Source organism: Salvelinus alpinus, chromosome 15 (assembly GCF_045679555.1).
Source record: "Salvelinus alpinus chromosome 15, SLU_Salpinus.1, whole genome shotgun sequence".
NCBI classification, from domain to species: Eukaryota; Metazoa; Chordata; class Actinopteri; order Salmoniformes; family Salmonidae; genus Salvelinus; species Salvelinus alpinus.
Window position 1 is genome coordinate 39,320,185 of NC_092100.1, and position 21,372 is coordinate 39,341,556.

A 21,372-nucleotide genomic window follows, 5' to 3' on the forward strand; every position below is an offset into this window, starting at 1 on the left:
TGGCTATCCTTTCCAGCGGTGGTCAGAATGGCCCCCATACAAATCAAATGCTTTGTAGAGAAAATGCTTATTACTAGGATCTGATTACAGATCATTGGCTCATGATATTGCTAGACAAAAGCAGTAGCACCATAAGACACGTAAAAACATTGGCATATGTAAATGTGGAGACTGTTGAATACCTAATTGAAAAAGTAACAACAAAGAAACATTCACATAAGCACAATCCCTGTCATCCTGTATACTTCTCACACATATTAGAAGTCTACAATTACATACAATACAGTATGGCCAATTTGGCATGGGCCACTAAACTATTGTGTTGACATAGGTCTTTACAAAGTACAACATCACTGTCATTCTTGCAGCACCATCTAGTGGTGAAAATATAACTTACTAAACTTACTAAACATAAATCTTCTGATGACACTTTTGAGGTCCACAGAGGTTGCCTTTAAAAAGGTGAATGAAAAAAATGGTATGACTCCTAAATATATATTTTTATTTCCAAGGATGTTTTTTTTTTACCAGCTAGACAAGTTAAACAAAGACATGTACATGTACTGTATAGCTTAAATGAATCGATTCAGAAACAGAATCTCACAATAAAATTCAGAAACATTGTGCACGATAAAATAATATGCTTTCTTTTTTTTCCTAAGTTGGTGATTAACAAAACGATAACATACAATTGTGACTAACACAAATATCAAATAGATTGGATACTAAAATGATTACCTTAATTAATGGTAGCTACATAATTAATTAATGGTAGCTACATGAGACTGAAAATAAATATTGTTGTCAGTGATTCTACTACTCGTCATTGTTAAGGGAAAGTTATAGTTGCTTGCTAACATATCTAAAGTTAAAAAAGTAGCATAAATATCTGACCGATTTCACACAAACATAAACGACAAATAAGAGCATAAAATGAAGTATATAAAAAAAAAAAGGTTTTTCTGACTTTGGAAAAGAAACCCGGGAGACTTGATGACATCATGTCATCTTCTCCGGTATTACAAAAGCTTCAAAAATACTTATTTTTGAAACAGTGTACAAAGTATTAAGAACATGGTCATTGTCAAGTGCTTTCTCTTCTGGCTCAAAAAAAAAAAAAAAAAAGCTCATTATATAAACTTCTGACATATAAAATCCAAAATACATTTCTACATGACAGATGATGTAATGATGCATTTTGTCTCCAGAATAATCTCAAAACACTGAAAGGCATTCATGCATAGTATATTGAACAGCTAAATTGCAGGCATGAGCAAGTTAGTAACATTATTTATTAGAATAGACTTTAAAATGCATGTGATTTTGAAGCATACTCCACCATATATGCACATTTGCAAAGCACCACAACACTGACAGTCCATTCTGTATTTGCTGTGTATTTAGACAAAATACATTCCCTTGACTCTGATATGTGTAGAAATATATAGATGGGTTAGCTGATATCACGAAAATGTCTGTGTGTTGTTGTGTTTCTGGAAGGCCAGATAGCTAGCAACAATGACAAGAAGCTGCCATGTGGGGAATCGTAGGTGGCTTGTATCAGCTACTTTTATTTTGTTCTTGATCTTGTTTTGAGGTGTTTTGACTGCTGTCACGTCTATGGCTAAAATTTACTAGCTAGGTAACCAACAACTAACAATGTATTTGAGAGACAACAAGTTCGCATTGTGCAAATGTATAGTTGAAGTCAGAAGTTTACATACACCTTAGCCAAATACATTTAAACACAGTTTTTCATCATTCCTGACATTTAATCCTAAAAATGACATCTTAGGTCAGTTAGGATCACCACTTTATTTTAAGAATGTGAAATGTCAGAATAATCGTAGAGAAAATTATTTATTTCAGCTTTTATTTCTTTCATCACATTCGCAGTTGGTCAGAAGTTTACATACACTCAATTAGTATTTGGTAGCATGCCTTTACCTTTACATTGTTTAACTTGGGTCAAAGGTTTTGGGTAGCCTTCCACAAGCTTCCCACAATAAGTTGGGTGAATTTTGGCCCATTCCTCCTGGAGGAGTTGATGTAACTGAGTCAGGTTTGTAGGCCTCCTTGCTCGCACACGCTTTTTCAGTTCTGCCCACACATTTTCTATAGGATTGAGGTCAGGGCTTTGTGATGGCCACTCCAATACCTTGACTTTGTCGTCCTTAAGCCATTTTGCCTCAACTTTGGAAGTATGCTTGGGGTCATTGTCCATTTGGAAGACCCATTTGCGACCCAAGCTTTAACTTCCTGACTGATGTCTTGAGATGTTGCTTCAATATATATACATAATTTTTCTGCCTCATGATGCCATCTATTTTGTGAAGTGCACCAGTCCCTCCTGCAGCAAAGCACCCCCACAGCATGATGCTGCCACCCCTGTCCTTCACGGTTGGGATGGTGATCTTTGGATTGCAAGCCTCCCCCTTTTTCCTCCAAACATAACAATGTTCATTATGGCCAAACAGTTCTATTTTTGTGTCATCAGACCAGAGGACATTTCTCCAAAAAGTATGATCTTTGTTCCCATGTGCAGTTGCAAACCTTGGTCTTTTTTTTATGGCAGTTTTGGAGCAGTGGCCTCTTCCATGCTGAGCGGCCTTTCAGGTTATGTCGATATAGGACTCGTTTTACTGTGGATATAGATACTTTTGTACCCGTTTCCTCCAGTATCTTCACAAGGTCTTTTGCTGCTGTTCTGGGATTGATTTAGCACTTTTCGCACCAAAGTACGTTCATCTCAAGGAGACAGAACGCGTCTCCTTCCTGAGCGGTATGACGGCTGCGTGGTCCCATGGTGTTTATACTTGCGTACTATTGTTTGTACAGATGAACGTGGTACCTTCAGGCAATTGGAAATTACTCCCAAGGATGAACCAGACTTGTAGAGGTCTACAATTTATTTTCTGAGGTCTTGGCTGATTTCTTTTGATTTTCCCATGATGTCAAGCAAAGAGGCACTGAGTTTGAAGGTAGGCCTTGAAATACATCCACAGGTACACCTCCAATTGACTCAAATGATGTCAATTAGCCTATCAGAAGCTTCTAAAGCCATGACATCATTTTCTGGAATTTTGCAAGCTGTTTAAAGGCAGTCAACTTAGTGTATGTAAACTTCTGTAATAAACCCACTGGAATTGTAATACAGTGAATTATAAGTGAAATAATCTGTCTGTAAACAATTGTTGGAAAAATGACTTGTGTCATGCACAAAGTAGATGTCTTAACCGACTTGCCAAAACTATAGTTTGTTAACAAGAAATTTGTGGAGTGGTTGAAAAACGAGTTCTAATGACTCCAACCTAAGTGTATGTAAACTTCCGACTTCAACTGTATATATGTTTTCAATAAACATTAGAGACGAAATATAGTTGACATGTCAACAATTAAGCCAACCCAGTCTGTTTAGCACCATAATCGCGCACGCATCGGTTTTGTTGCTAAAACAACCAGCTAGTCTTATTGCCATGGTGATAAAATAATTGAGCCGCTCATCACAATCTGGCCATGGACAGAAATATGGTACTTTCTAGACACAAATCATAAGAACTACCAACCACCGACCATGAACACTAACAACTGAACCTTCCTCCTAACCTTACGCCTGTCCTTACCCCTAAATGGAAATCAAATATATGCTCATAAATGTTGATATTTATTATATTGCCAAAATGTTCCTTTCTATCATGACCATCTAGTGACTAGCGACTTCAGCCTGTGGTGTGTTCTGAAGGGGTTGTGTCCTGCCTCAGTGGGAGGAGCTACGGTCGTTGGCCACGTCCTGTAATCTGCGGAGCAGGGCCGTCTGGTTGTCCGGACACACCCTCTTGGGCGATGGCTCCTCCTCAAGCTGCATGCTGCGCTTCTTGGTGGGCGTCTCCCCGGTGCGGATCATACTGTTGATCTCCGCCAGGCGCTGCACAGACAGAGGTAGAAATCAGAGACACAGGTCAGGGAGGGTTCATCATCATCACACGCCAGGTATGGTATGATTAAACTAATCAATGAGTCACTGTCAGGGTTTGAAAAGTACTGTGCTGAATCAACGTTAACCAGCATACATTGTGTGCATGAGTACTGTATGTGTATGTACTTGTGACTCACGTTGGATGGGCTGCTGCAGATGTAGTATAAGATCTTGTCCCGTGCGGTAATGGAGGGGGTGGGGGGGCTTCCAGTAGTCTTGTGGGGGGAGATGTAGATCGAGTGGTTGTGGGACAGGAGGACCCTGCGAGGGGAGCTGGTCCTCAGGGAGGGGTACGGGCACAGGGGAGGAGACTGCACCTGTCACAAAAACATTATAAGAGCATAGGCAGATACCTATTCAAAACACACATTAAATTTGTTAATGTCATTTTCCTCTCCCTCCCTTACTCTCTACCTCTATCCTCTCTTGCTTTTAACCAATAGGTTTGCAGAATAGAGTTAAGTTTGTAAAGATACTAGCAAGAGCAGTCTGCGGGATTCTCTTTTCTTCTAAGTTTGTAAACAAAACTCATACTTTTTCTCCTCTTTCATCTCTCCCTTTCCTATCTTTCTCTCTTTTCCTCCCTTGCACCCCCCACCCGCTCCCTCCCTCTCTCACTCACTCACTCACCCCTGCAGAGGGCGAGCTGGGCGAGTAGCGGAGGGCAAAGTGACGCATCTGTTTGATGTAGACCCGGTTGTAGAAGTGTATGAGGTCTCCTCGCTCCTCCTCCCCCACCACTCCCCCCTCCTTTTCCTGCTCCTGGGAGGGAGGGAGGGATGAGGAGGTGGAGGGGGCCAGGGTGGGGGTGGATGGGATGCTGCCAGGCTGCGGGGCAGGTAGGGTGCTGGTGGAACACATGGGCACTGGGCTGCTGTCTCCACTCCCTGAAGGGGGTAAAGAGAGAGGGAGAGGGAAAATAGACAGAGGGAGGGGAGAAGAGGTCCAGGAAATAGTTTGCGTCTCAACATGTAACCCAGATCTAACACAGTGTGTGTGTGTGTGTTCTTACCCTGCTTCTGGCTGTTGTCTGTGGGAGAGCTCTGTGTGTTTCCCACACTGCTGCCCGAGAGACGTTTCTTCTTCCCAGAGATCAACACACTCCTGTAGACCTGGTAAATAAAATCACACACAACCAGTGGTTCCAGGGCTGCCGGAAAACGTGTGGTGAGGTGTAATTTGCACTTTTCAATCACTTTTGATTCAGTTTAATACATCGACGCAAAGCATTAAAGAAAGAGGAAAAGTGCTGTTTTTTGGACCGATTTGCCTCATGATTTGTAAATTTGCACACAATTTATCTGTCCTTCACATCAGAGTGCTGCTGTAGGCTCTTTGCGTGTCTTGACCAATCAGATGCATGGAAATCGCAGGTCACGCGGGCCGGGAACAACACTCAAGGCGCTCTCTCCACTTTCCTCCGGTATTTATTTAGCAAGCATCACTCCTGACAGACACAAGCTAAAACTCTTACATAAATGTAGCAGCCTATACACCTAAACATTAGCGATCTTACACGCTGTATTACATAGAAAGGAGACAATTTTTCAGTCTAATCAACTGTAGGCTACTAACAGCAGCAGCTGCATAAACCCCTTTCTGTTTTTGCAAACATTCCAGCATGAGGGCGATGTGCGCAAGATGATGGCAGAACAAGGGGGAGTTCTAATAGAACGGCAGCAAAAGAAGCCTCTTATTTACATGTTGATTATGAGTGCATTTCACACTACTTTTGGATCATAATTGGATTTTAAGGCTTGAATGAATGTCCTGCCTAATATAATATATGTGTCATCATTGTAAATCAACTGCATTATGCTTTAAAAAAAAAAACCCACTTCAACCAGTAAAATGGCTCTTTGGCTAGCTTTTGCTTAAGCATATATCAATGAGCATTAGCATTCTAGCTAACAACTGCTGCATCCAAACTAGTTATTTTGCAAAGAGCACAACCAACTATAATCTTAGCGACTGTTCAAGCAAGAATCAAAACATCATTGTGTAAGTGTATGAGAAGTAATAAAAACTTAAATCTAGGCTATGTTGAATGGGCACAGATGGCGATGGCTTTCTCACTGCCACCAAGAGTCGCGCGCAGGAGTTTGTGACGTCAGTGTGTCGTGTACTGGAAAAGGGTCTATAGCCTAGCCTACTATGACAGACTGACAACATTTCTTACTTGTCCTACAGTTGCATAGGGCAGGACTTTACGATGCAAACCTGCATAAAGCAAGCTCAGCACTGAGTTTTATTTTCCAATCATGTTGTTTTCACTGTGTCTGCATATAAGAACCCCCCCCCCCCTTGTCCTTCTTTAAAATATAATTCATATGAACAGGTTGAAGGTTGTTGCAGTTTGACAGGGTTTTCATCCACTCCAAGGCCAGGAGTTTTTTTTAAACCATGTGACCTTAATAGAAAAACTCTGATCCATCATAGCCCATATTAAACAATTTTACAACAGATTAATCACGTCATACCGTGTAAGGTCCAGAGTTCTACCTGGTTAGGTTACCAGATCAGGAAAAACCAAGGGCCCCAGATATAACAATAAAATGCCACACCACTCTGGGACCTGTGGTGCCACCTCTGAGTGGTTCCTTGACAGCATTAGCACTATTTGTGAACATAATCCAGTGTCCAAAGGGGGGGAAAACAGTGACGCTGTCACAGTACTATAGCCTCAAACTAGGGCTTGAAGTTTTTCCTGGTCAGGTCAGGAAAATCTCCTGGCCCTGGCCATAAGAGTTATGCACTAGATGACTGATAGGGGGCGCTGTGTTGATGCCACCACACCTCCATCTTGCCGCACCCCCACCATTGTCAAAAATATTTTGGAAGCTATAGAACTGCCTTTATTAATGTCTACATTTGTTTTCGCCACGTTCATTCTATTACAGACACCTTAATACATACTTTTAAATTATATGTGAGGTAAACATATATATATATAAAGTTTAGACACCTACTCAAAAGTTTGGACACCTACTCATTCAAGGTTTTTTTTACTTTACTTTTACTGTGTTCTACATTGTAGAATAATAGTAAACACATCAAAACTATGAAATAACACATTGAATCATGTAGTAACCAAAAACGTGTTACACAAAATCTAAATATATTTTATATTTGAGATTCTTCAAAGTAGCCACCCTTTGCCTTGATGACAGCTTTGCACACTCTTGGCATTCTCTCAACCAGCTTCATGAGGTGGTCACCTGGAATGCATTTCAATTAACAGGTGTGCCTTGTTAAAAGTTAATTTGTGGAATTTCTTCAGTTGTGGAGGGAATCTCCGGCGTCATTATTTGTCGGAGGGGATGAATGAGTAGGTGTGTCCAAAATGTTGACTGATACTGTATATACACACACATATACACACACACACACACGTGTCTGAATACTTTCCGAATGCACTGTACATCATTACATAAGGCCCTACTAACAGTACTCACGCTGCTGCTGGCCTGGGGCTGAGAGCGGTAGCACTTCATGATGTTCTGGAAGGACTTGTCCTCTTTGGTCACCTGCACAACAGTAGAAACACATACTACACACACTTCCTGCGACCTTACGCACCCACAGTCTATACACACATGCACGCACGCACGCACGTACGTACGCACGCACATCCATATCCCCCTTCCCACACAAACATCCCAATCCGTCCAGGATTTTGCGATTCTGCGCAATTTACCACATATTTTGCGAGGGCATGCAAATTTGACCAATCGCCACACTATTACCACATTAAACAGTCAAATCATCGCAATATTATCGCATATAACTGTCGGATCACCACACTACAAAAAGAGGGCTCGCAATTCTAACCAATCACCACACTTTTACCGCATAAATGGTTCAATCAAGCAACACGTCAACAAATGTTTCCCTCGTCAGTGCATTTTCGTGACAAAAATGACAAAATCCTTTCAAATTGCCGCAGCAAAATCAAGCATTTTGGCCCGCAACGATCACAAAAAAAAGCTCAACGAAATCCTGGAGGGACTGACACCCCCCCCACACACACACACTCTAACCCTACCTTGGTCATGACGTAGACTGCACACATGAGGAGCTGGTCTAGGTGTCGGTCCATCATGAGCTCTGTGCATTGCACCAGGGAATACTCAAAACACGTCCAGATCTTCCTCCTCAGCTCACTAGAGATGTCCAGCTTGGCACACAAGTCTCTCAGACGCACACTGGCCATGTGGTACACCTGTTGGTGGTACAGAGCAGGCACAAAATAGTACCAGGGTTTAAGTCTTTAAACTCAAGCAAAAATCCATCATTTATGGTATGAAATGCTACAGTTGTCGGGTTCTTAAAAAGGTAGGGTTGAAACTGGCCACATATGGCACAGAGGGCAGAAACAGAATACTAGGATGGATTTAAACTATACTGAACAAACATTTTAAACGCAACATGCAACAATTTCAGAGATTTTACTGAGTTACAGTTCACATAAGGAAATCAGTCAATGGAAATAAATTAACTGGGCCCTAATATATGGATTTCACATGACTGGGAAGGGGTGCAGCCATGGGTGGGCCTGGGAGGGGATAGGCCCACCCACTTGGGAGCCAGGCCCAGCCAAACAGAATAAGTTTTAACCCACAAAAGGGATTTATTACAGAGAGAAATACTCCTCAGTATCATCAGCTGTCTACGATCCTGCAGGTGAAGAAGCCGGACGTAGAGGTCCTGGGCTGGCGTGGTTACATGTGGTCTGCAGTTGTGAGGCCGGTTGGACGTACTGCCAAATTCTCTAAAACAATGTTGGAGGCGGCGTGTGGTAGAGAAATGAACATTTCATTTTCTGGCAACAGCTCTGGTGGACATTCCTGCAGTCAGCATGTCAATTGCATGCTCCCTCAACTTGAGACATCTGTGGCATTGTGTTGTGACAAAACTGCACATTTTAGAGTGGCCTTTTATTGTCCCCAGCACAAGGTGCACATGTGTAACGATCATGCTGTTTAATCAGCTTCTTGATATGCCACACCTGTCAGGTGAATAAATTGTCTTGGCAAAGGAGAAATGCTCACTAACAGGGATTTAAACAAATTTGTGCACAACATTTGAGAGAAATAAGCTTTCTGTGTGTATGGAACATTTCTGGGACCTTCTTTTCAAGCTCTTGAAACATTGGACCAACACTTTACATGTTGCGTTTATATTTTTGTTCAGTACACTTCCTCCCTATCCAAAAGATGAGATGAGTTAGATTTGTAACGTGCCTGAACTATCCCTTTAAATTCAGTGACCGATGGAGATTATGTTTGTGTGCCCTTACCTTGCGGAAGAACAGCGAGAGGGAACCCTTTTTCTGAGGCTTGTTACTGGACGGGACCTGGGCTGCCAGCTTCTTGACTGGTTTACTGGTGGCGGGGCTGCCTTGTAGGGCAGGACTGTTCAGGGTGGTGGTGGTCTGTGGTTGGCTGGTCAAAGTGCCAGTCAGGGACTGGGCAGACAGGGGCTGGAGCATGGCCGTGCCTTGTCCTGTCACACTCACCTGGACAGGGATGAAGGTGATGCCTCCGTTCTCATTGGCTATTCCTGCAGAGGTCAGAGGGCATGAGAGTTCTCATTAATAACCTGCATCAGTCAGAAACCCCACTATACAATGCATATAGGAGTATACAGTATCATTTGGCAGTAAGGGCAAAGGTGTACAAAAAACCATAATGTCATACTGTACAGTAATGAATCTGCAAACGTCACCTTGCACAGGTATGGTGACCGTCTGTCCGTTGTTAGCGGTAACCGTGGCCGTTGCCATAGTGACCACTGTCTGTCCGGCAGGGATGGTGGTAGTGACGATGGCCTGGGAGGTCCTGACGGTGGTGGTAGTGGTGCTGGTGGAGGAGGGGTCCGATGAGGTGTCGAAGGAAGCGTCCACAAACAGCCGTCTCCTGGCCGAGCCCGTGGGGGGGGAGCTGTAGCGGTCCAACAGGGTGGTGGGAGAGGGAGAAACACCTGGGGGCGAAGTGGGGAGAGGAGAGGGGGAGGGAGGGTGGAGTTAACCAACTGACTACAACCCATTGACTGACTATTTGAATGAGTTATTGCACAACTGACAGACAAATTGACCTCCTGACGAGCTAACAAGCTAAATGACTAACCTTTCCCACCACTGTTGGTGCTTAGGTCAGTGCCATGGATGTTAGGGATGAGAGGGGCGCTGCCAGCACTGCTGTCTCCGTTCCCATCCTCCAGGTGCTGCGGTGGCATCACCTGAACATCAATGAGAAAGATTGTTATTTTGTTCTGATTTCAGTCCAGTCCATCTTTTTCAAGACATTGAATTCAGAGTTACTTTGGGGCCACATGATTCAGTATGTGTGCGAGAAGTGAAACTTGGCACCATTTTCTTAGCTGTGCATGTGATGAGTAGGGTGGGGATAAGGAGGGGTGCTGTGGATGTCCTACCTCTTGGCAAGCTGGTGGCTGGTTCTTGGCCTCCCTGACGCTGTCCCACAGCGGGGATCCCCCCCTCCAGGCCAGGCTCTCCAGGACCTGTTCCTCCACCTGGTTCAGATGCTTCACTACCTCCCTGAACAAGCCCTGCTCTGCCCGTACCAGCACCTCAATCACCTGAGATAGATTACACAGATATGCATGAGCGCACGCACAAACGCACACAGACAAAAGGGGAGAAGGTTACATACTGTCTAGTCACACACACTCATGACTAACACACACACACACACACACACACACACACACACACACACACACACACACACACACACACACACACACACACACACACACACACACACACACACACACACACACACACACACACACACACACACACACACACACACACACTCATGACTAGGACAATCACACATACAAACACGTAATACAGATAGAAATACAAGCATGTACCTTGTAGAAGTGGTATGCGGGGAGCTGGAAGATGTGTATGACTCGTGGGAAGTCCCCTGGGGGTCGGTAGGAGAAGATGACAATCTCTAGACAGCAGGCCAGCAGAGAGCGCTGGAACACATCCTGCTCCAGAATACCCTAAGGACACAACAGAACAAAAGGTTTATTGCTCATCCACCATAGAGAACAAATTATTTTCCATATTTTTACAAGCAAGACTGGCAGAGATGAAAGTGTCATAACATGCAATATCTCAACGTAGAGCCCAATTTAAACATATACGGTGTACAAAACATTTGGAACACCTTCCAAATATTGAGTTGCACCCCGTTTTGCTTTGAGAACAGCCTCAATTCGTATGAGTATGGACTCTACACGGTGTCGAAAGCGCTCCACAGGGATGCTGGCCCATGTTGGCTCCAATGCTTCCCACAGTTGTGTCAAGTTGGCTGGTTGTCCTTTGGGTGGTGGACCATTCATGATACACTCGGGAAACTGTTGAGCGTGAAAAACTCAGCAGTGTTGCAGTTCTTGACATACTCATACCGGTGCGCCTGACACCTACTACTATACCCCATCCAAGGGCACTTAAATATTTTGTCTTGCTCATTCCCCCTCTGAATGGCACACATACACAATCCATGCCTCAATTGTCTCAAGGCTTAAAAATCCTTCTTTTACCCATCTCCTCACCTTCATCTACAGTGAATGAAGTGGATTTAACAGGTGACATCAATAAGGGATCATAGCTTTCCCCTGGATTCAACTGGTCAGTCTGTCATGGAAAGAGCAGGTGTTCCCAATGTTTTGTACACTCAGTGTATATGTGAACTGAAAATACAATACCGTAACTTGGACCTTTGCATAAATAATGCTTTGACGTCATTGGGAAATGTGTGTGAAATTTCTAGTTAGCTACAGCAAACTGAGCTGAGCTAGCAGGGCAGCGCAGCGCAGGTGAGACTCACAGAGAGGTCCGTGTCGCCCAGTCTCTCCTTCTCCTGGTCAATGACGGCCTCCAGGGTTTTATAGTAGAGCGCCTCCGCCAGGCGGAAGTACTTCACTGCAATGTCTTTCCCCAGTCCTGTGTTCTCCTCCCCTTTGCCCTCAAAGTGCTGACAAAAGACCTGGCACATGTCCTTCAGCCTAGTGGAGATGGTCTCACTTGGGTCTCTGGCACACGCCCTGGAACAAGACAGACACAGTTACTGATAAATCACCCTCCAAACTCATACTTACACCCCAAAACACCTTTCACGGCTCAAATACTAACAACCTAAAATGAAAATGGACAACTGAACTCTTCCGTGTGGTAACAATATAAGAATGGGTGAGTATTTGAAAAGGTAAAGCCTATCCAATACATAAAACACTAAATAATAACAATCTGTATGTGGTTCACACACACACACAGAATGTGGAATCTGACTGGCCACCCAAGTGGCCCCCCAGAGATTTTGAGTTAGGTTGTCTCTGAATATATTGATAATTTTGACAAAGATGCACACCTTCAGCAAGACTCATCAATCTCACCGGAGAAAGAATACAATACGTGCAGGGGCAAACAGTGCCCCTCTGTCTTTGTATGTGTAGCCCATGTATCTGATGCCATCTGGCCAAAAAGAGTATGACATGCCACATTATTTTTGACCAGACAGCATCAGATAAATGGGCTACAGATACTAAGATAGAGGGGCGCTGTTTGCCTCGCTCGGATGCTTTCTCTGTTGAATTAGACTCAGCCTCTTGCAAATCGAAGGAAAATTATGAAACATGGATAGACACAAATGAGAAATCACATTAGAAAAAGTTAATTTCTTTTTTTATTGTAACATTTTTGGGGGAAGCCTGGCTTCCCTTGGCATCCATGAATACACACCACTTTATAGGCCGAATGTCATTACACTGATGGTGTTTGTAATAGGATGTCCCTTTCCATTCAAGTGGTGGGTGCACAGTGCACTGTTCGGATGCTAGACTTATTTTGGAGTAGACGAACATGCACAGGTAACCTACATTTTGAAGTGATTTGTTAGACAATCAGGGGAAAACATCCTGACTGGTTGTGTTCATGACACATTAAAAGGTAAAGACATTTTTACAGTTAAATTACATGGTCATCAAAAACAAAGTGCGCACATAGGAGGTCCTATTAAAAAAAAAATAGAGACCCCCCTAAATGTCACGGTATAATAAGCACTTTGGATGCCACTTTCAAGAGAATTTACTATGCTAATACCCTTATATAAAATCACAACCTTGAATGCAAACACTGTAACAAGGCTTTTGGTTTAATTGATTTAGGATTTATTGAACAGGGAAATGTACCAAACCTAAGCTGAAGCATTTAATGCGTTGAACCATCAGAATTATATATAGGAAAAAAAGAATCCACCTTGCTTCGATTAAGGTTAAAAATGTTTTGGCCCCACAAAACTGGGTCTGTGCTCCACCTTGGCCACCCCATTAAAAATGTTCTGGGCCACTGGTGTGGTTGTGTGCAGCTTAGAATACATTTTATTATTTGTATTGTGTGCAATACCCCAGTAAGTCGGTGAGTCTGCCACTGGGGCGGTGTTTGAGTCCTGTGAGCAGGCTGTGGAGTCGGCCAACACTCTGCATGGCTGTAGATACCGGCGTGCCCAGACAGTTGTCCTGGACATACTTAAGACCCGTCAGAGGAGTAGACACCTTCAAGGCTGAGGCCTACAGGACACACAAAGGGGACATAGCAAAGGGATTACTGTACATTTGCATTGAATTCAAAGACACAAGACGTGCATGTGCGTTTGTGTGTTACAGTAATCATAATAACAGCAGCACATTTCATACATAACAAGCAATAATGTATAATAATAGTATAATAATGTGTGTGTGTGTGTGTGTGTGTGTGTGTGTGTGTGTGTGTGTGTGTGTGTGTGTGTGTGTGTGTGTGTGTGTGTGTCTTACAGTCAGACTGCTGTAGAGTCTGTATGCGGAGGCGTCCTGGTTCTTTACTCCCACACAGAGACAGGGGCCTGGTGTGCCAAGGTCTTCATTGGCCCCCTCTCCCAGGAAGATCCTCTCATCCAGACCCCCTGTGGCTAGAACATGCTCCTCGTACACACGCCCCATGGATGCACTAGACACACACACACACACACACACAAATACACTGAGTATACCGAACATTAGGAACACCTTGACCCTCAGAACAGCCTAAATTCGTCTCAATTGTCTCAAGGCTTAAAAATCATTCTTTAACCTATCTCCCCTTCATCTACACTGATTGAGGTGGATTTAACAAGTGACATCAATAAGGGATCATGGCTTTCACCTGGTCAGTCTATGTCATGGAAAGAGCAGGTGTTCTTAAATGGTTTGTACACTCAGTGTATATGAGTAATGTATATTACTCAAAAGACTATCAATATCTGCTCTGTGAAGAGAGACAAGATAAGGATTGACTTACAAACTGTCTCCAAAATTCATAGGATCGAAGAAGCCAGTCAAGCTATCTTCTTTCCCTTTGAGAATCTGTTGATGACACAGAAAATACATGATGAGACAAGGCAGACAAAGTAGATTGTGTAGGACTGAGGTGTGAGTGTGTGTGTGTGTAGAACTAAGGTGTGTGTGTGTGTGTGTGTGTGTGGTGTGTGTGTGTGTAGGACTGAGGTGTGTGTGTGCGTGTGTAGGACTGAGGTGTGTGTGTTTGTGTGTGTGCCAAACCTTCTTATGGAAGAGCCTCTTAATGAACGGTTTCCAGAAGTGTTCCTTGACCCCCTTTGCCTCCAGCACCAGGCCATCATGCAGTTCACACAGCTGTTCTATGAAGCAGTAAGGCCCTGCAGTAGGCTTGTAGTCCTTACTGTTGAAGTCCTCAGGAAGGCCTGTAGATCAGACGAGATATAGCAGCTTCCTGCATTAGATGCAAGTGATGAGGTATTACAGTAACTATGCAGTAACACGGAAAAGGACCACAGAGATTGAACATACTCTACGTACGGATCATGTGAGTAACCACACATGTATGCATGCATGCCTGCACACACATACACATGCACGGATACTGGTTGGATACTATCAATGTTGTTATCTATAGGAAGATAGGGAGGGTATATACAGTGCATTCGGAAAGTATTCAGACCCCTTGACTTTTTCCACATTTTATTACGTTACAGCCTTATTCTAAAATGGATTACATTGCCCCCTACCCTCATAAATCTAAACAGAATAACCCCTAATGACAAAGCAAAAACAGTTTTTTAATTTAAAAAAAACTGAAATATCAGATTTACATGAGTTTTCAGACCCTTTACTCAGCACTTTGTTGAAGCTTGGCACACTTGTATCTGGGGAGTTTCTCCTATTCTTCTCTGCAGATCCTCTCAAGCTCTGTCGGGTTGGATGGGGAGCGTCGCTGCATAGCTATTTTCAGGTCTCTCTAGAGATGTTAGATCGGGTTCAAGTCCGGGCTCTGGCTGGGCCACTCAAGGACATTCAGAGACTTGTCCTGAAGCCACTCCTGTGTTGTCTTGGCTGTGTGCTTAGGGTCGTTGTCCTGTTAGAAGATGAACCTTCGCCCCAGTCTGAGGTCCTGAGCGCTCTGGAGCAGGTTTTCATCAAGGATCTCTCTGTACTTTGCTCTGTTCATCTTTCCCTTGATCCTGACTAGTCTCCCAGTTCCTGCCGCTGAAAAACTTCCCCACAGCATGATGCTGCCACCACCATGCTTCACTGTAGGGATGGTGGCAGGTTTCTTCCAAACGTGACGTTTGGCATTCAGGCCAAAGATTTCAATCTTGGTTTCATCAAACCAGAGCATATTTTTTCTCATGGTCTGAGTCCTTTTAAGTGCCCTTTGGCAAACTCCAAGCGGGCTGTCATGTGCCTTTTACTGAGGAGTGGCTACTGTCTGGCCACTCTCCCATAAAGGCCTGATTGGTGGAGCGCTGCAGTGATGGCTGTCCTTCTGGAAGGTTCTCCCATCTCCACAGAGGAACTCTGGAGCTCTGCCAGTGACCATCGGGTTCTTGGTCACCTCCCTGACCAAGGCCCTTCTCCCCCGATTGTGCAGTTTGGCCAGGCGGCCAGCTCTAGGAAGAGTGTTGGTGGTTCCAAATTTCTTCCATTTAAGAATGATGGAGGCCACCGTGTTCTTGGGAACGTTCAATGCTGCAGAAATGTTTTGGTACCCTTCCCAGATCTGTGCCTCGACACAATCCTGTCTAGGAACTCTACGGACAATTCCTTCGACCTTATGGCTTGGTTATTGCTCTGACATGTACTGTCAACTGTGGGACCTTATATAAACAGGTGTGCCTTTCCAAATCATGTCCAATCAATTGAATTTACCACAGGTGGACTCCAATCAAGTTGTAGAAACATCTTAAGGATGATCAATAGAAACAGGATGAACCTGAGCTCATTTTCTAGTCTCATAGCAAAGGGTCTGAATACTTACATAAATAAGGTATTTAAAAAAAAAATTCGAAAAAACGATTATGTCATTATGGGGTACTGCGTGTAGATTGATAACGTAACAAAATGTGGAAAAAGTCAAGGGGTAGGAATACTTTCCGAATGTACTGTATGCATAGGGGGTGAGAGATGGGAGGATAGGGAGGGGATATAGGTTTGGGCCGGGAGGTCACCTTTGAAGTTGGGGTTGAGCAGCTCCTTCCTGGTGTTACACAGTAGAGCGTTGGAGAAAACCAGGTCCAGAGCACACAGCAGCAGGTGGTATGAGTTCACCAGGTCATCACTGATCATAGGGAAGTTTCCTGGCAGGGGAGGGAGAGAGAAAAGACATTGAAATAATCATAATAATAATAATAATAATAAGTAGGATTTTACACTGCTTTTCTAAGACACAAAGATAGTTTGACACAATGATCTGGTCCTAACAATAAAGCTTGTTGAATTGAATTGATCTGAAAGATAGAGCAGAGTAGTGCTGGTAGCCTCAAACCTCGATTGTGATTATTTCAACTACGTCCAAAGAACAATGGATATCACAGTATACTTACCAAAGTCACCTTTCACCTAATTCAATTAACAAACACGAGTAAAATCAAATTCAGTGTAGTATGTGTGAGGACACTCTTAGAAAAAAGGGTTCCAAAAGAGTTCTTCGGTATTCCCCATAGAAGAACCCTTTTTTGGTTCCAGGCAGAACCCTTTTTGGTTCAGGTAGAACTCTTTTGGGTTCCATGTAGAACCCTCTGGGGAAAGAGTTCTACATGGAACCCACTAGGGCTCTACCTGGAACCAAAAGGGTTTTACCTGGAACCAAAATTATTTCTTCAAACGGTTCTCCTATGGGGACAGCCGAAGAACCCTTTAAGGTTCTAGATAGCACCTTTTCTTCTAAGAGTGTAGAGTCTAGTGAGTGTGCATAGAGCCAGTGCAAGGAAGTCAGTGCAAAATGATTAAGATAAATAAATAAATAATAAAGAGGGTCATTGTAAATTGTCTGGGTGGCCATTTGATTAACTGTTCAGCAGTCTTATGGCTTGGGGATAGAAGCTGTTCAGGAGCCTTTTGGTAACAGACTTGGTGCTCCAGTACCGCTTGACGTGTGGTAGTAAAGGGAACAGTCTATGACTTGGGTGGCTGGAGTCTTTGACAAGTTTTAGGGCCTTCCTCTGATACCGCCTGGTATTGAGGTCATGGATGGCAGGAAGTTTGGCCCCAGTGATATACTGGGCCGTACGCACTACCCCCTGTAGCAACTTGCGGGCAGATGCCGAGCAGTTGCCATACCAACCAGTGATGCAACCTACCACCGCCGTGTTGCCGGCAAACTTAATGATGGTGTTGGAGCCGTGCGCGGCCACGCAGTCGTGTGTGAACAGATCTGGTTGTGTGCGTGCGTGTCTTTTGAGTTCTTATTAAGGATTAAGGAGATATAAAAATGACATCTATTTGCCCTGGCCTCTGTTCTCCTGCTGATGCCAACAACTCAGTGCAGGCCTTGGCATGCCCAGTGCCCAATGTAGAGTAGCTAGCCCTTGTCACTTATACTTTGTGAGTAACCAAGTGGTGATCACTTCACATAGCCTTCAAACTAGCCTTTTCTCAGGACCCCACTGATCCCTAGTCCTTTCCCCTCTGTCCTCCCCCTCTTTTCCAGTCTTTTGCCACGAACGAAATAGAAGTACTCACCTTTAGCGTTGACAAACAGAATCCAGCAGAAGTTGAAGACTTCAGCGACGGTGCAGGGATGGCGTCTAAATCAGAATAAGTCAGCGGTCAGTCTGGTCAAGGAGACTGACCGCTGTGCTCAGAGATCTCACGATCTGGCTGGCACCAGGATAGAAGCAATTCCATTTGTACATTCTAGCCATTTAGCAGATGATCTTATCCAGAGCAACTTACAGTAGTGAGTGCACACATCTACTTGGCTTTGTTCAAGAGCGGTCAAACTATTGTAGAAAATAGTGAGATGTCAGAACTGCATAGCGAGCTACAGTATCAACAATAAACTCACCTCTGTTTGCGGCTCCTGTGGACTCTGGGTGGGTCGTCAGAGGGTGCCTTAAAGATGGCTTTGAATATGGGGATGTATTTCTTGAAGATGACAGCGGAAATTGTGAAATTCCTCTCCAGCTTCTCCGTGCTCTGGCAAAAGTCTTGGGGCAGACTTGCCATGTCCTGCCATTTTTTCATCTTGTTAAAGAACTCAATGAGGCTGCAATCAGAAACAGGGCAACTGTTTGAGAATTGACAGTATTTTCCAGTTCAATAAATGACATACTACATAGGACAGTTATGTTGTTAGTAGATGTGTGGTTCCTTGTTCAGCATTACACAAATAACCATGTTGGAATCAGAATCCAAGAACTAAGCAAGACACCATATGGACTGTTATGCAAATCTATGGAGGACTTTGTGTGAAAGTCCTTTAGTAAGTTATATATGAAGTGGGGCAGTTTTAGGGCCAGTTTCCTGGACACAGATTAAGCCTAGTCCTAGACTAAGAGGCCCGTTCAATGTATAATTTCCATTGAACATGCATTATTAGTCTAGGATTAGGCTTAATCTGATTCCGGGAAACCGGACCATAGGGACTAGTGCCTGGGCATACGCACCTTTGTTCTGAACAGCTGAGGATCCTGGTCAGAGAGACATAGTTTCCCTCCGCGGTGCCCTTACCCACCGTTGGTATGGCTGTCCTGCAGGCCACATAGAGAGCACAGGCTAACCAGTGTAGCTCACTGCCCTGTAAGAAAAGGGGATGAGAAAGAGAGAGAGCGGGGGAGAGATAGAGTGTTACTTTTTCTGTCCCAGGCTCTATCTCACTATTAAGGATACCAGTTAGAGCTGGTGGGGCCAGAGAGGAGATATGTTAGAAATTCTCCCCTCTAGTGGTTTCTTCTGTTATCCCTATTCCTAATTTTCTGTCAAACCACCTCCAAATAAACCATACACAAATACAGCAGATGGCTATCCCTTATGGGGAAAGGTTTGTGAATAAGGCACATGCACAATGCAGACGTTATTAGAACAACCCTGATATCCATAACTATACCATATTTTAAAAGATCAAGTAAGTTGGATCATTCAGTGTTATGACCAAAGAGCAGCGCCCCCTTTTCTAGACCAGGTGTTGCCAACTTAGGGGGTGCGCCCCCCCATATGGGGCGGCAATGTTCCGTTGGGAGGTGCGGGACCTTCCTTGATTTGAGGAGTAATTTTTTTATTTGTTTTTATACTGAACTAAAAACAATTAATAAATCTGCGATGCTTTAGGCTAAAACCAAGAGGTAAAATGACAGAGGAAGACTTGACTCTAATGCACATGGGGGAATATATTAGTCTCAATGACATTCAGAAGCAGAGCAACAACCTTCTAATGTCAAGGAGTCAAAGAAATGGGACTTTGCATGGGAAGCAGTCTTATACAATGTGTGACTCTGTCGCTATCAATTGATCTATTCAGTTGATGTAAAAGAGAATATGCATCATTAAATTGAGGGTTCATATAAATGATCTTAATAAACATATTTGGTGGCGGAATAACATTTGGGGAAATAGGGTCTCGAGTTTATTTTCAGTATGCATTATTATTATTATCATTAAAGGGCCTACCTACATAAAGAGCCTACCTAAAATATGTCATGATGTCTTGTTAAACTATGTAGTTTGCAGGAAATTAGCTTCAAAAACATTTTCCTTGGTCCCTCAAATAAATTAAATAAATCAAGCTGGTGGTGTATTTAGTATAAGCTATCTCAATAAACAAAATTTTGTAGTGACATTTTTTAAATGTGAAAAAGGGCGCCCTTGAGAAAAAAGGTTGGGAATCCCTGACCCCAGTTAACCTTGTCCTATTCTAAACCATGAGATTGGTACGCCTCTAAATCTGACACAGACCGGTAAATTCAGACCGGTAAACTCCTCCCCTTTCCACAGAAAAATATCACAAATAATGGAGTTTTATATCAAATATTTATGTAAAACTACAAACGTTATTCAAGCTGCGTCTTTAAATATGAAATGAGACGACGTAAAATGTCGGTCGTGAAAGGTAGAGGCAATGCTACTCTTCAAGTGAAGCCTGCGGTGAACTGGTTGCCAAAATGGCTAAATGTATATTACTGTACAATATACAAAGCAAAACATATTTACCTCTAATGTGTAATTTTTGCTTATGTTTTCGTAGCTCTTCCATGCCTCGTTGCTCGCCTCCTCGTCCATATTCAAAGCTCGACAGAGATCTTCAAACCCCTGCCTTGTTTTCTGCAAAAAGTCTTCCTCCTCGTTCATTTTGACTGTTCCAAAGGGTACACAGCAAATAGATTCGGGTCCAAATTACAACGCAGTTACAAAGCAGAGTCGACTCAAGCGCGGTTTGTTACAACGTACATATAAACAATGTTACTATTCGTATTGTGCGATCCAATATACAGTGGGTGCTATACAGTGTAGCCATTTAAATGTCCTTTGAGTGAAAGCTACTATCTCGCGTAGCAGATTACGCAAAAGACTTGCGTAGAGTACATGAGCGATAGAAAACGTGACATTGTTGACGGTATTTGCTTGGTGAATACGATATCAACCGTACTGGAGGTTTCCGCCCACAAAAAATGCGTTTCCAACCTTTAATGGATGAATACCAGTGATTCAATAAAATAATACTTCCGGCTGATTATATCATTCATACCAGTTTGTTGTGAGATAGTTTGTTGTGAGATTTTTTAATCATTCATGCAATGTTCAACAACGTAAACCAAATCACTGGCGATTTTAGCATGTAAATCTTGGTGGCGCAAAAATATATATTTTTAGATGCATGCCAGCAAAGCCATTACACCACAGAACACTAAACAATACATACATTGCCCTATAACGGTGACAAACGGTACCCACAGACTGTTAGGCCCTACATAAAGCTGTCCCAACGGCAGAGTCCCATCAGCAGTCCCAACTCCTTACCACTGCTACACCTGGCTATCAGCGGAGCCTTGTCTGGCAGCGAAACAGTTCCTTCAGCCTAATTTACTGCCCTT

The 21,372-nt window shown here is 43.4% G+C and overlaps 1 protein-coding gene across 2 annotated transcripts; it reads right to left on the reverse strand.

Annotated features, from left to right (window-relative positions):
- Positions 1 to 481: 481 nt before the first annotated feature.
- Positions 482 to 20,843, reverse strand: LOC139540038 (retinoblastoma-like protein 2). Of its 2 annotated transcripts, none has more exons than XM_071343572.1 (21): positions 20,492 to 20,843; positions 18,952 to 19,082; positions 18,351 to 18,551; positions 18,026 to 18,090; positions 16,513 to 16,641; positions 14,588 to 14,748; positions 14,328 to 14,392; positions 13,826 to 13,997; positions 13,419 to 13,582; positions 11,845 to 12,061; positions 10,877 to 11,014; positions 10,412 to 10,576; positions 10,105 to 10,216; positions 9,704 to 9,958; positions 9,276 to 9,538; positions 8,022 to 8,198; positions 7,432 to 7,503; positions 4,989 to 5,088; positions 4,607 to 4,863; positions 4,114 to 4,287; positions 482 to 3,925 (listed from the first exon to the last, which is right to left on the reverse strand). In XM_071343572.1, exons 1-21 carry the CDS (start codon positions 20,627 to 20,629, stop codon positions 3,758 to 3,760), a joined length of 3,324 nt encoding a protein of 1,107 aa, XP_071199673.1. In that variant the 5' UTR covers positions 20,630 to 20,843; the 3' UTR covers positions 482 to 3,757. The 2 variants fall into 2 exon arrangements, with proteins under 2 accessions (XP_071199673.1, XP_071199672.1); XM_071343571.1 differs by having other exon boundaries at positions 4,114 to 4,293; positions 20,492 to 20,842.
- Between the last annotated feature and the right edge of the window lie 529 nt (positions 20,844 to 21,372).